Source organism: Saimiri boliviensis, chromosome 16 (genome assembly GCF_048565385.1).
Source record: "Saimiri boliviensis isolate mSaiBol1 chromosome 16, mSaiBol1.pri, whole genome shotgun sequence".
Lineage (NCBI taxonomy): Eukaryota > Metazoa > Chordata > Mammalia > Primates > Cebidae > Saimiri > Saimiri boliviensis.
The window spans coordinates 3,409,394-3,424,133 of NC_133464.1; the positions used below are offsets into that span (position 1 = coordinate 3,409,394).

The following is a 14,740-nucleotide window of genomic DNA, read 5'->3' on the forward strand; positions in this document are numbered from 1 at the left end:
GTAATTTGTGATGCCCTAGAAAAATATTCTAAGCACAAAATAAACTTTTCTAACCACTTTAAAAAAAAGAAAAAGAAAAAGAAAATTTTACTTTATCCAGGCGCGTTGGCTCACACCTATAGTCCCAGCACCTCAGGAGGCCGAAGCAGGTGGATCACCAGAGGTCAGGAGTTCGAGACCAGGCTGGCCAACATGACAAAACCCCTGTCTCTGCTAAAAATACAAAATTAGCCAGGTGTGGTGGTGTATGCCTGTAATCCCAGCTACTCGGGAGGCTGAGGTAGGAAAATTGCTTGAGCCCAGGAGGCGAAAGTTACAGTGAGCTGAGATCATGCCATTGCATTCCAGTCTGGGCAAGCAACAAGAGCAAGAATCTGTCTCAAAAAAAAGAAGGCTGGGCGCCGTGGCTCACGCCTGTAATCCCAGCTCTTAGGGAGGCAGAGGCGGGAGGATAGCTTGAGCCCAGGAGTTTGAGACCTGCCTGGGCAAAATAGCAAGACCCCATTCTCTACAAAAAGTAAAAAAACAAAAAGAAAAAAGAAAAGAATTCTACTTTAATGGAGCATTGACTGGCACCAGTCAAGATTTAACATGGGCTGGGCAAGGTGGTTCATGCCTGTAATGCCAGCACTTTGGAAGGCCAAGGTGGGAGGATCATGAGGTCAGGAGTTCGAGACCAGCCTGGACAACATGGTGAAACCCTGTCTCTACCAAAAACACAAAAAAATTAGCTGGGCATAGTGGTGCACGCCTGTAATCCCAGCTACTCAGGAGGCTGAGGCAGGACAATCGCTGAACCCAGGAGGCAGAGGTTGCAGTGAGCCTAAAGCAGGCCACTACACTCCAGCCTGGGCGACAGAGCAAGATTCCATTTCAGAAAAAAAAAAAAAATTAATCTGTTATTCAGTTTGTAGTGACTTATTTTCAAATTGGGGTTTTTAATTGGGAAAAATACCAACCCCATCGTTATGAACAAAATCAGGTAATACAGAGCATTTGAGGTAAGGAGAGAGAACTGACCTAATGATCTTCTTCATTCCAGTTACAGAATTCCTCTCATTCTTTTGGTGGCACAGGGGCACACCTTACTAATGCTTGGTTTGTGAGAAAAAAATGCAATAGTTGGATTCTCATTGATGAGCTGCTTAAAAAACAAAAATGGAATAGTTAACATAGGTACTCTGAAACAAAGCCCCTCGTACAAACCTCAGGAGGCAATTTTGATTTAGCAACACGACACACATTTGCTCTCCCACCTCCTTCCTGTTAGCTGTGTCTTCCTAAGCCCTCCACGTTAGGTTCAGAATGGGAGCCTGTGCAGAAAACACGAGTGTCTTAAGAAATGCAGTCATGAACCAGCAATTTTTCCAGGTTTAAAAAACTCAGAAATCTAGCCCCCAAACTGCTGAGAACTGCCCGGACCCTGTGATGAAAGAGGTACATGACACATGCTGAAACAGAGAGGAAGGCAGAGAGTAACCACAAAACCTTGCTCCATAGATGCCAACGATTCTAGAGTCATAAATGACTTTAGATAGAAGGAAAAAAGCTAGATATCCTCAAGAGCACATCATGTCTTTAGAAGTGCACAAATGAAGCTCTTAATCATTTTGCCTAATAAAAAGATTTAATATATTAATGAAATATTGAAGTATTCAGGTAAGTTCCAGGTAACTTATTTTACCTAGAACACTACATTAATTGAACTACAAAAGGATATCTCAACTAAATGTGTACTCTTTCTAAAATAGTACATAATAATATAAAATGGCTTTTATGTTGACAAATCCTTTATGACTTCAGCATTGGCAACCATCAATAATCTCAAGTACTGAGACAACGCACAGAGCCCTATATGAGACCAAAAGAGAACCACCAGCCAAGGACTCAGCCACGAGCAGGTAAGTGCCTACAGGTCTGTGACTCCTGCAGCGCCTCTAAGCGTCTGGGGACCCTGTCCCCAGAACACTGTGGCTGCTCAACACTTCCTTGAACATACAATGTTTCCCTTAGTCCAGTTTACAATACAAAGTATTATATCATAATGAAAACACTTTGGATCCTTTATCTGAACTGTAAAAACTTGGTTATTATACAAGAAATATGCATTGAACGTCTAAGTAAAAGCAACTGCTCTGCATTAGATCGCTTTTCACTTATCTATTTTTCAAAAAGAATTCAGTACCATTTTTGGTCCTCATGTTGGGTTTCCAGGATCTTTCTACTGTATTTAATTATGATCTAAATCCCAAATCTTGGGTGTTTTCATACTTACCCGTGATTTTTTTTTTAAATGTCCACTGGAAATAACAAGAGTGATTTAAGACTGCCAATCCAACAAAATATATTCTGTATTGTATCTAATTTTTTAAAAGAATAAATGGCTACCCACCTGTCTTTATGAGAAACTTGATGAAAGCTAGGGAAAAAACATTCAACATTTGAATACGCCAGTGCCTTACCCATTTAACGTCACTTATTTCTCGGAACCACCCTCTGTGAAACATATCTGAAAACTGTAGAACTATAGACCAAGTGTTAAGCAGTTGTATTCAAGATGAAGCTCCCAAGGACAGGGCTGGGTTCCTAGACTGCAAGGCTTGGCCTCTGCGCCGTCTCTTCACCAGCTGTCTACACCAAAACTGAATAAATATGAAGAAACCCAGTATTAGCAACTGCATTTCATTGACTCTTCATTTCTATAACTTAATTTTTATTATTAGCTCTAACTAAAATAGAAGTGAAAAATTCACATGAAATTTTACGTAAGCAAAGACTCAAGCTATTTTTATCATCACTGGACTTTTATTAAGTATTTTAACTCTATAACTTATTTTCATAAACTTTTTGTTCACTATTTGGGTAAATCTCATCAGATTTAAACACCCAAGATCCTTAAATGTTCTGGAGTTTTGCAGGAATGTAAACACCTATTTGTAGGTATAGCGTAAACAGTTCAAATTTTAATGTATGACCAACTACAATTTGCATTTCTCTACCAAGTAACTGTCTATAATGGAAATTCACTGTAAAACAGTCAGAGATTGACATCTGGCACAAATAAAGTTCACGATAATTGTTTATCACAAGTAAACAATCAGAAAACTTAATGTTTTACTTACAATAAATACATGGCATATACTTAGATTTTATAATGGCATCCCTCAGTTCTTCTTTGTGATAGCTTCACAGAGACTGCGAAACAGATCATGGAGAGAAACTGATTTTACCATGTGTAAAATTACAGTGAACCATGTATCACTTAGAAATGAAAACTCCAGCTGGGCATGGCGGCTCATGCCTGGAATCCCAGCACTCTGGGAGGTGCCTCACACCTGGAATCCCAGCACTCTGGGAGACCAACGCAGGTGGATCACCTGAGGTGGGGAGTGTTCGAGACCAGCCTGATCAACATGGAGAAACCCATCTCTACTAAAAATAAAAAATGAGCTAGGCATGGTGGCACATGCCTACAATCTCAGCTACCCAGGAGGCTGAGGCAGGAGAATCACTTGAACCCAGGAGGCGGAGGTTGCAGTGAGCTGAGATCGTGCCATTACACTCCAGCCTGGGCAACAAGAGTGAAACTCCATCTCAAAAACAAAAAAAAAAAAAAATAGAAATGAAAACTCCATTGATCCTTTCAATATGTGGGCAGTTAAGGACACAGATCAATGTTAGATGCTAGTCTAAATCAGAGGTCAGCAAACTCTTTCTGCAGAGGGCCAGAAAATAGTTTTGGCTTGTCAGGTCAAATCGTCTCAGTTGCCACTATTGAACTCTGCCGTTTGCAAAAGCAGCCACAGACAATACATACGCACATAAGCACGGCTATGTTCCACTGAAACTTTATTTACGGACACTGGAATTTAAACTTCATATAATGGTCAAACAGGTGGTGGGCTGGATTTGAGAAGCGGGCAGTGATTTCCTGACCCAGCGTCTGAATACAGATTCTTTTTTGACACATATTTATTTGCTGGCAATTAGGTAACTTCTACTTCATTATCAATAATAAGTGAGAACAATAATACAAAAAATTTGCTTTAAGGCTTTGTCTAAACTGCTGGTGTTTAAATTTTTAAGACAAATTTTAAAAGTTACTTATGTCAAAATTAAATATACTACTAGAGGAGAAAACTGGCCAAGTTTCATTTATTTCTTCACATAACATTTTTACAGCTCACAAACAGCAGGAAGCACACCTTTGCACATAACTGTGACATCAGCTTCACAACAGCATCTGCTGACCGCACCTCCAACTATAATAGAGCAAGATCAAGTTCACTTGGAAATGTACATTTATACACCTGGTACCAATCAAAGATGGCTACACTATAATCTGTGATAGCAAAAGCATGACTTGAGGTTCCTCAACTAGACCACTTGTTTAGAGAGGTGTACCCAAGCATTTTAAAATGGCCATTTCGGGAAAAGGCCAATATATAAAATATCCGTCATGTAAAATTTAACCATTTACCTTATTAAAAAATAATCTTCAAACTTTAAACCATTGTTTCTGAGTTGTCGTATGGAAATACATCATGGCAGCAAGAAACACATTTACTATAGGTTGTATTTTTGGCAACCTGGCCAATTAAAAAAAAATTGTTCATAAAGTAATAATATTACTTTTCTTAAAATAAAAAAGCTAAATGAAATATTTTCCTTCCACATTTCATGTGTTAGGTTGAGTTTAGTCTTCCTCCGCCCGCAAGAAATAAGTCTGAGACTTAAATGTTTAATCAAACCTATATTTGTGGTTTCTAATACTGATCCACAGACCACTTTCTTGTCACACATGTACCAATGAAAACGAAAGGCAAACAGATCACTGCCATCCCTATGAAAGGAATGGTTCCTTTTCTAACATTCTTTAAAAATATACATTTTACACTCCTTGCACCTCAACAAAGGCGGCAACGTAATAAATACAGTTTATTTTGTCCTCACTCCAGGCACTGTCCACAAACTACCTGTTGTAAGCCCTCTCTTTTTTGGATTTCTCCAGGGCTTTGTCCATGGTCTTCTCGTTCTCCCCCCGGCACTTGGGACAGTACCATTTGCCCTTGGGTTTATGGTTGAGCCCCACGCACGAGAAGTGGAACCACTCGATGGGGCACTCATCGTTGTCGCAGCCGATCATCTCCCCGTAGGAGACCTGGTTGCACAGGCAGTACGTGGGCTCGTTGGGGTCGATGGGGAGGTCGGCGGGGGACGCCTCCCGCTCCGCCTTGGCCTTGGAGCGCTTCTTCTTCTTGGAGGTCTTGGCCTTCTTCTCCTTGGGCGTGCCCGAAGCGCCGTCGTCGTGGTCGTGGTTGCTGGACGCGTTCTCGCGGTTCTCGTTGTTGCGCTGCCGCCGCGAGCGCTTGCTGTTGGGCTTCTCGGCCTGCGCCGCCGCCTCGCCCTTGGGCCTGTCCGCGCCAGCCTTGCCGCTGTTGCCCGCCGCGTCGCCCAGCTCCTGCTGCGCCTCGAACAGCTCCACGTGGCTATCCACCTGCCGCGTGCGGTTCTCCACCAGCTCCACCATCTGGCTCACGATCTGGATCTTCTCGTCGCCCAGCTCCTGGCTGCGGATCAGCGCGCGCTGCACACAGTGCAGCATCCGCCGCTTCTGCGCGCCGTCCGTCTCGCGGCTGAAGCGCTCGTAGCACTCATCCAGCTCCTTCAGGATCTCTGGGGGAGAGAAAGGCAGGCGTCACTCAGGAGCAGGACACCAGGACAACCCACGTGGGTCCAGACCCGGGTCCACAGAGAGGGCTGGCAGGGGGTCTGGGGGTCAGCGCACGGCTGCCCAGTACAAAGTCCACCAGACATAGGCCCTCCTGGGCCTTTCTGTTCCTGTGCCCTGGAACTAAACACAAATGCCAGCACAACTCCCACAGGGCAAGGAGTCGCTCCAGCCACCCCAGGGACCCCAAGAACGGTTCCCACGCCCGGGTGACAATGCCTTAAAGACGAACCGTTCAAATGAGGTGCAGCGCTTGGGACCCAACTTATATTAATACTTTCTATTAATGGTTATGTCCTATACTGCCATCATTTTTCCTCAAATGTTTCTACTTGAATACAATTATTAATATATATATGACATACTATAAACATATTACATTTATGCAGTCATTAATAAAAATATTCTTATTATAAATTTGAACATTTCAAATAAAAAAAGATCTTTATTTTCTTTAACATGCCAACATATAGAATACTCTGTTAAGTTAGACAATGTGTATACATTTCTATAACAGCTCTCTCTGAGTTAAAGAACTGGGTTAACAGCAAAGGTCCAGACTACTCTGTGACTGAGGCCCTGTTTCAGCCCCCCACATTTATTTCACCATGTTATTCCTCTCTGTTAGTGAAAGCAAGAACAGTTTGGCCACAATAATCCAGAAAACCTAGCTTTATTTTTATTAAAATAAAGCACTGCTGTTATTATTTTAGGGAAAAGGTCTGCCTCTGGTGCCCAGGCTGTAGTGTAGTCGTGTGATCTTGGCTCACTGTAGCCTTGACCTCCCAGGCTCAACTGATCCTCTCACCTCCGCTTGAGTAGCTGGGACTATAAATCCATCACTGTTATGGGCCATTATTATTTTTTAACTACAGTGAATACACTAGCCTTGCTTTAAAACGAAGGTAGATTTTTACCTTTGCATCTACTGCTTAAGCAAAGACATCCTCACATTTATTAAAGTCAATGGACTTTAAAATGTTATCAAAAACAAAAGAAAATCTCTTCAGTATTTAAATGTAAACCAACCTTCTTGGGCCTGTTAGAGGACAGTGTATATGATTTTAAAGTGTAATTAGGCAATTTCTCAAGAAACAAAAGCTGTTAAAGAATCTAGTTGACATAAAGAAAGTAAACAATCTTGCCAAAAGGCTACTTAAATACACAGAAATTCCCAGAGTTCTTTTTCCTCAAACAGTAACCATTACATTAAACAGTACTAGATTATTCTCCTAAAACCTTTTGGCAGTCTCTTAAAACAAGGCAACATTACTGCTTTTAAACTAGGAAGTACTTGGGGAGGGGCTGAGAGTGGGAAGGACTGTCTAAAATGTTACCCCCATCCCTTTCCAGATCTCACCTCCAAATAGTTACAAGACATACACCTAACACTAGAGTAAACATGACAGGCCAACACTGCAGCTTCTCTAAGTGATATTATTTTCCAGAGTATATTCTCAAACTAAGGGGAGCTCTGAAGACATTTCTAGAGGAACAATGCAGGCTGCCTGCCACCAGAAAGGAGGAATGCACTCGTCTCACATAGTGGTTAATTATACAAATAAATCGCTGTGTCCAACTTATTCAAGTACTACCAATTTCTCCAACTTATTTATCATAGATGTTAAAACACGGGTGTGTACCATTTATTTTTAAATAGATTGAGGGTTATGCAACGGTATCACTCCTTTTCATCAGTAATCAAATCTCTAAAGACAATATTGTCATTTCATAGAAAAAAGAACTGCATCACATAAATTTAAAAGTTAGTAACACAGAGGTTATTTTACATCCCAAGCATGCTTCCATCCAGGTGAAGCCTAATGTGCAGGAAGGGAAATACCCAACGGCAAAATTACCAAGAACTATTTCTGTTACCTAATATTTCTTTGATATCCCAAGCAAAGTACTCTTATCAACAAAGCCAATAAGTACAAATATTTATAAATAGGAAAAACACTACTGCTAAATAGGAAGCTATCCTTCCAGACACTCTGCTTCTCCAATGCCAGCAACTCAGCTTCAGACACCCTGCTGCCTTTTTTCCAAACATATTCCACACCATTACCATGGAAAGCAACAGCACGTGGAATTTACAGATTAAATGAGATTGTAGCAACATTTAACTTGGTCTGTCCAATTATTTTAAATGCAGTTCAATTTTACGTAAGCGTTGCACTGAAGTTCTTTATGAAGCGGACTTCCCAGGGAGTGGGTGGGTATTTTTCTAATAATGCTTGAAAAACAATTCCAGTAACCTCAAACACCATTTTAAATTGATAAACTAATCCATGATTATGGATTAACACACAACTGATGTGTACTAAGCAAAAGACGTTTTACTTGCTACAGAGCAGGTCTGTGAAAACAAGCTTCGTCTTTCAGAACTACGCGGCACAGCTCAGCATTTACAGCTAAGTCCAAGGAGCTGTGACACCTCGTGACAGATGCGCATGCTTCCCGGTACTCCCAGCTGTGCGGCTCCACAACTCCCGGGAGGGCGGAACTGCGATCTTTCCTGAAGCCAAAAAGCTCATCATCCCAGGTGAACCTGAAGCAAGCGGCAAGCCAGGCTCTCCCCAGCAACCACAGGAGGACGAGGCCAACTTTGTGAACTTTGCTGTCTTGACCACTGGGACCCTCCACCATGCCCCGCGATAGAATGGTCTCGGCTCCCGTCTCCCTTCACTCCGGAGCCCCAGGGTCACCGCACTGGGCCCGCCTGGCCCGAGGACAGCACCTTCCGAGTGCGCCGCGCGTGAAGGCAGCTTCGGTCACTCACGCTTCCCCGGCCACGCGCGGCCCCATCCTCAGGTCAGCAGAGATGTGGCCTGGGATTGTCTGTGGGGCGATCTCGCGGGTCACCGGGGCGCGGGAGGCGACCCGAACAGCAGCCTCGGCCCCTAAACCCCAGCCCCCAGCCGCGGGCTCCCAGCTACGACCGTCGCTCCACGGCCGGAAGTGGCGGGGCTGGGGAGGGCCGGAGAGGCCAATGGGGAGGAGGCCAGCGGGAGATTCGCCGCGCCCCCCGAGAGTCGCCACCTATGGGAATCGACGATATGGAGGGCGGAGGCCAGGAAGAGAGCCAATCACAGCTCAGGACGGAAGAGCGCGGCCCGCCCCAGCAGCGACAAGGACCAATCCGAGGTCGGAGGCCGAGCAGCTCGAAGACATTCAAATCAACTCGACCTCCTCCCTCCACCCCGCTCCTCCCCGAAAAAGAAAAAAGAAGACAGCGGAAACACAGACCCATGCCAGTTACTGCGCAAGGCCCGCCTTCATCCGCCTTAGCGACCAATCGTTCCGCAGGGGACTGATAAGGACATTCCACGAGGGACGTCACAGCCGAACATTGGAAGGCTGAGGCGGGACGTTCCGCAGTATGCTAATGAGCTTCCTATAAAAGTTGCTGCGAAGCTACGTCTCCGATAGGGCGCGCAGAGGCGCCTTCCCTGCGGGGGTATTCGGTGCTTTCAGTGACAGCCGTCGATTTTTTTCCCCCCGCCCAATTCTTCCGTTTCCCTACTGCGTAGCTTTGTAAACATGAGCAAACTCCCAGCAGTGAGCCATATTCAAAACAGAATCCCCAAAGCATTGAATGACCTCGCAGGAAAGTTTCCCCAACAGCCAACAATACCCGGCGGACACGAGCCCGCTACCTGGGCGGCCAGGTCTGCAGAGAACGACCCACAGGTTCTCTCTCTCATCTGCCACGATCTCTCCAAGCCAGCGATCTGCCGGCGCCCCATGAGCTCAGTGCAGCGCAGCGCAGATGGGCGCCTTCCCCGCCTCCGCTCCTCCCCTTCCCTTCCCCACCGTACACAGAGAAAAGCCCTCGTCCTCCGCAAACTACAACCGCCGGCGTCGCCCCTCGCAGTCGGCCCCTACTCGGCGTCCAGCGCCAAGTGGGGGCCGGAGGGGACTGCGCGGGGGCGGCCGAGCTACCCGAGCGGAGTACTGCCCGGTACTTTATGTAACACTCAGATTCGGGACTGGGTGGGGGGCGACGAAGGGCTGGGGGAGCGCCGTTGCTCCGAACCAAGGCACCAGGTCCGCGGAAACCCCGGCTCAGCTGCCCTCCTCCTGCAGCCTCGTCTCTGCGCCCTACAGCCCCAGGTGCCGGCACATCCCTCCATCTCGCGCCGTAATCTGCACCCCCTCCTAGAGGACCCGCCGCCCCCTCCCCCGCAGCACCCGCCTCATCACTTCACTACAAAGAGCGCTTTGGTCGCGCAGCCTTCCAGCGAGACCTCTCGCGCCTCCTTCCTCCTCCGTGTCCCGGGCTTTGCACACAAGGACCTTGGCGAATCAAAGGCGCTCCAGACCTTTTGTTCCTGCCCCTGCCGAGGGCCGCCGCTGCGGAGCCCGCCGCTTCCTCGGGTCCACAGCAGGACCGGCCCGGCCGCACGGCGCGCCCGGACCCGCCGGGATGGAGACGGCCGCCCCCACCCATCCATCGCCCCGCCGTACCTTGGTATTTCGCGTCGATCTCCCGCATCAGCGAGACGTTTCTCTGCAAGTCGAAAGGCAGAGACTCGATGGAGTCCAGGTAGTCCTCCACATAGTTCACCAGGTGGAGCTGCTCCCCGTTGGCAGGACTCAACATGGTTCACCCCGGAGGTCCCCGGCGACTCGGCGCGGCTTTCCGCTTCCTCCACCTCCCGCCCCCCTTACAAAATAGCACTGCAAAATGCAAAGCCCTCGCTCTCCCGGCGCCCCCCCCGCCGGCTCCAGCCCGGCCCGGCGGCTACATCTGCCGAGCCCGTCCGCAGCCTACGGGTCCGCGGGGACCCCAGCGCCTGGGAGCGCGGGCCGCGGTGCTGGTGGTTCCCGGGCGCACGGCCCGGCCGGCAGTGCAGGCCCCCTCTCAGGCGGCGGGGCTGGCACGGGGGGCCGCGCGTACGAGCGCGCACACACCGGTGGGAGAGGGCCCAGCGCCGCGGCCGCCGCCGCCCACCCGCCCACCGGGCTGGGGAGGAGGGAAGAGAGGAGAGGGCAGCGGGAAGGGGCGCGCTCCGCTGGGCGACGAGCCGCACTTGTCCAACGTGGAAAACCCAAATACCAGTTTCAAACACTTGGGAAACATTCAGCCCCGCTGCGCAGCGCGCATGCGCCCCAGCCCCCTCCCCCGGCGGCGGCCCCGCCCCCCGCCGCATTCACGCCCCTCACGGTCCCGGGCCCTGGGGGCTGCGGGGCCCGAGGCCGGCCTGCGCGGGGGCGTGGCCTTGCCTGTCATTTTGGCCAGGGGCGAGGGTCGCGGAGGGGACAGCGACAGGTCCGCCGGGGCGGGGACCGCAGACGAGGAGCAAACTTTACTAGGAGTTTTTGGCACTTGGAGGCAGAGCCTGTTGAGAGGCGCGGATGCCCGCCGGGAAACGCAGGGGAGCGGCCTGCTTCGCTGAAAACCCGACCAGGGTCGAACGGGCCGCGGGACGGCCGCCTCCAGGACCTTGGCACGCAGCGAGGAAGACCTCCGTTTCTCAGCCCCTGACTCTTCGTCTCCGCCCCGCAGCGCTATGTAAGTACGGCGTGAAACAGAACTGGCAACCGCAGTAGCCAATCCACTTGCGACCCTCATTTGACAGCCCAATTAGGACGAAGAAGAGGCGGGGAGAACCACAGGTAACGCCTCCCCCGAGTCTTACTACTAGAAACCCAAGTCCACCGGGAGGCGGAAGGAAGGGGCGAGCAGGACATGGGCGGAAGTGGCGACGCATGCGCCATGGCCCGCTTCGGCGTCCTCCGAACTGCCGCCGCGGAGTGCGCGGGAGACCTATCGATTCTGCGGCCGGACCACCACTCCCAGCAGCCTCGGCGGCTCCCGCGCCTGCGCCGTCTGTCACCGCCCGCCCTTTGTGTCGCCTCCCTGAGCCCAGTTTGGAACGGCTTGGAGACAAAGGGGTTCGAGAGGGAAGCTGCTTACTAGTGTCGAGCCCCAGAAGTGGTGCATAGGCCCGAGGGGAGCCTTCTCTAGGCCTTATCTCTTTCCCGCCCTGTGCCATTGACGCCGCTCTCGGAGGCCGTTCCTCACACTTGGGAAGGCCGCCAACAGCAGGCAGGCATCCGGTCGGCCGACGTCCTGGGGCCGTTCGGCTCCCCTGACTCCCTCCCCCATCGCCCCTCTGCCCTCCCGAAGCTCCTGGATTTGGGGTTTTCTGAGAAGCCCGGGCGCCGTGCGAACCCGTTGCCTAGGCGACCGGCCCCGCGCGCCGCCCCGCCCTTTTCCGGCCAAGGACACGCCCCCTCCTGGGCGTGGCCTCGCGCTTTTGTGCAGTGCCTGCCGGGCGACGCCGTTCTGCGCGGCCTCGGCCTCCGCCCGGCTTCGGACTCCGCGGCTCCCCTCTGGGCTGGCCCCAAGAACTGTGCTCGCTACGCCAGGCTGACTGTGTTTCGCCAGTTTTCCTCCGCTGTGGGCCCTGCTCTATTTGTATTGTCTTTCTTTACACCGAGTCGAAGAGCGGTGCCTTGTCGGTTTTCACCTTTCTCACCGGACTTTCTCTTTCCAGGAGAGCCGGGTGGGTGGTGCTACATGTGTTTCCAGGAACTAAGCCCTGTCCCCAGCCCGTGCAGTGTTTCTGTGTCAGCTGCACGCCAGCGCGGTTCTCCATTTTTCTTAGCCTTCTCAATCTGGACAGGGTCGCGTTTCAGCTTTCATCCACCGGGTTTATCCTGTTGCAAAGCAGAATGCACTGCTTTAGACACAAAATAATTGCAGTTGAAATGGGTACACATTCTGGTGGTAAGATTTGGAAACATCTGGTATTTGATGCAACCCTGTTGTGACATCTAAAACTATTTGGATTTTTTAAAGGAGTATTCTGTGTAATCCAGTATTTTAAAGTAGATTAACCGCAGTGGTGCTCATTCCAGCACCCTGCAGGATATTTTGTGCTATGGATGTCAGTATGGCAAATGAGACTGAATTGAGCTGTTTTGTGTTTGGAATCGGATTGTTCACGTTGAAACGTTGCTGCAGTGATAAATGGACGGGTACTCCTTGCACTTTGAAGTGGATTTAATCTTCGCTTTTAAGCCCCTTCATCTCACCTACGCGTCAGTATAGCTTCTGCTTTGACATTTGGGGAAATGGCTGTTATTTTACTTACAGATCACACCATTCTAGTCTCGGCCCAGTTATAAGCAAATGAGTACTTTCCTTTCTACAAGATTTATTGGCCACTCCTAGTCTGCACAAAAGACTGTAACACTTGGCCAGGCACGGCGGCTCACGCCTGTAATCCTACCAGTTTGGGAGGCCAAGGCGGGCGGATTGCCTGAGCTCAGGAGTTCACCAGCCTGGGCAACATGGCAAAATCCTGTCTATACTAAAAATAGAAAAAATTAGCCAGGCATGGTGGCACATGCCTGTAGTCCCAGCTACTCGTGAGGCTGAGACAGGAGAATCACTTGAACCCAGGAGGCAGAGGTTACAGTAAACTGAGATCACGCCACTGCACTGTAGCCTGGGCGACAGCGTGAGACTCTGCATTCATTGGCTCTCGAATGAATGGTGTTTACCAGAACTCAAGAATAAAGTTGGAAGTAATTTATTCCTTACAAAAAAATAAGATGGAGTTTGACCTGGGTTATATCTTTAAAAAAAAAATCACAGTACAGTACAATCTGAATAATGATTTTGTTCCTCACTTGTTATGTATGCACTTCACATACACATAAACCAAAAAGGCATCTTACTCATTCAACAAGGAATATTGACGACTGCCTACCAGGTGCCAACTACTGGTTCATGCGCTGGGGATGGAGTAGTGAAAAGTTCCGTAAAACTTTTTAGCCCACCCCTTGGGATAAAAAGTCAAAAAAGGTTCTTTTCAATTCACCATGCCGTGTGCGGTGGAGCCGCCAACAAAATGCAGATTTTGTGAAAACCCTTAATGGGAAGACCATCACCCTCAAGGTTGAACCCTCAGATAAGATAGAAAATGTAAAGGCCAAGATCCAGGATAAGGAAGGAATTCCTCCTGATGAACGAAGACAGATCTTGCTGGCAAGCAACTGGAAAATGGATGTACTTTGACTACGACATTCAAAAGGAGTCCACTCTTCATCTTGTGTTGAGACATTGTGGTGGTGCTAAGAAAAGGAAGAATAAGCACAAGAGAGAAGGGTAAGCTGGCTGTCCTGAACTATTACGAGGTAAATGAGAATGGCAAAATGAGTCGCCTTCCTCGAGAGTGCCCTTCTGAGGAATGTAGTGCTGGAATGTTTATGGCAAGCCACTTTGACAGACATTATTGTGGCAAATGTTGTGTGACTTACTGCTTCAACAAACCAAAAGGCAAGTAACTGTATGAGTTAATAAAAGCCATGAACTTAAAAAAAAAAAAAGTCAAAAAATATTTTATCTTTTTTGGAACAAACTTAAAAGATCAAGCAATAAAACATAACAGTGACAAATTTTAAATATGTCACTAAAGAAAGGTGCTTAATTTTGAAAATATGTTGAAAAATCTTGTCTGTTTCAGTTTTGTTTCCTGTGGTGTATTGCAAAAATGGATGTTAAAACTTTTTTCTATAGAACAGAAAATAAATTTCAAATGGATTACAAAAAAATAAGAAACATTAAAAAGTTACTTTTTTTTAAGTTATATTTCCAGTCTAACTGAAAGTGCTCAAACTTCTGAGAGTCAAATAAGAGATGAACATACACTTCCTTTTTTTTTTGTTTCTGAGACAGAGTCTTGCTCTTGTCTCGCAGGCTGGAGAGCAAGTGCAGTAGCACGATCTCAGCTCACTGCAGCCTCCATCTCCTGGGTTCAAGAGATTCTCCTACCTCAGCCTCCTGAGTCACTGGGATTACAGGCGCCTGCCACCACACCCAGCTACTTTTTGTATTTTTAGTAGAGGCAGGTTTTCGCCATGTTGGCCAGGCTGGTCTGGAACTCTTGGCCTCAGGGTCTCCCAAAGTGCTGGGGTTATAGGCATGAGCAACCATGCCCAGCCAAACATACAATTCTTTATGTTTTGAAGTGTTTAAAAAATAAATGCTAA

General features: G+C 48.3%; 1 protein-coding gene and 1 pseudogene across 3 annotated transcripts; both read right to left on the reverse strand.

The window, feature by feature from the left end:
- Positions 1-3,834: 3,834 nt before the first annotated feature.
- On the reverse strand, positions 3,835-10,840 carry LOC101044840 (inhibitor of growth protein 1). 3 transcript variants are annotated; one of them, XM_003928249.4, is made up of 2 exons: positions 10,202-10,840; positions 3,835-5,676 (listed from the first exon to the last, which is right to left on the reverse strand). In XM_003928249.4, exons 1-2 carry the CDS (start codon positions 10,335-10,337, stop codon positions 4,973-4,975), a joined length of 840 nt encoding a protein of 279 aa, XP_003928298.1. In that variant the 5' UTR covers positions 10,338-10,840; the 3' UTR covers positions 3,835-4,972. The 3 variants fall into 3 exon arrangements, with proteins under 3 accessions (XP_003928298.1, XP_010337140.1, XP_010337141.1); XM_010338838.3 differs by lacking the exon at positions 10,202-10,840 and adding an exon at positions 8,472-8,562; XM_010338839.3 differs by lacking the exon at positions 10,202-10,840 and adding an exon at positions 8,075-8,465.
- LOC141581560 (inhibitor of growth protein 1 pseudogene) lies at positions 8,475-9,480 on the reverse strand (annotated as a pseudogene).
- Positions 10,841-14,740: the final 3,900 nt, after the last annotated feature.

Coding starts and splice junctions, on each gene's coding strand:
- LOC101044840 (XM_003928249.4), bottom strand. CDS start 10,337: ATGTTGAGTCCTGCCAACGGGGAGCAGCTCCACCTGGTGAACTATGTG. Junction 5,677..10,201: donor GATCGACGCGAAATACCAAG/GTACGGCGGGGC, acceptor TCTCTCCCCCAG/AGATCCTGAAGGAGCTGGAT.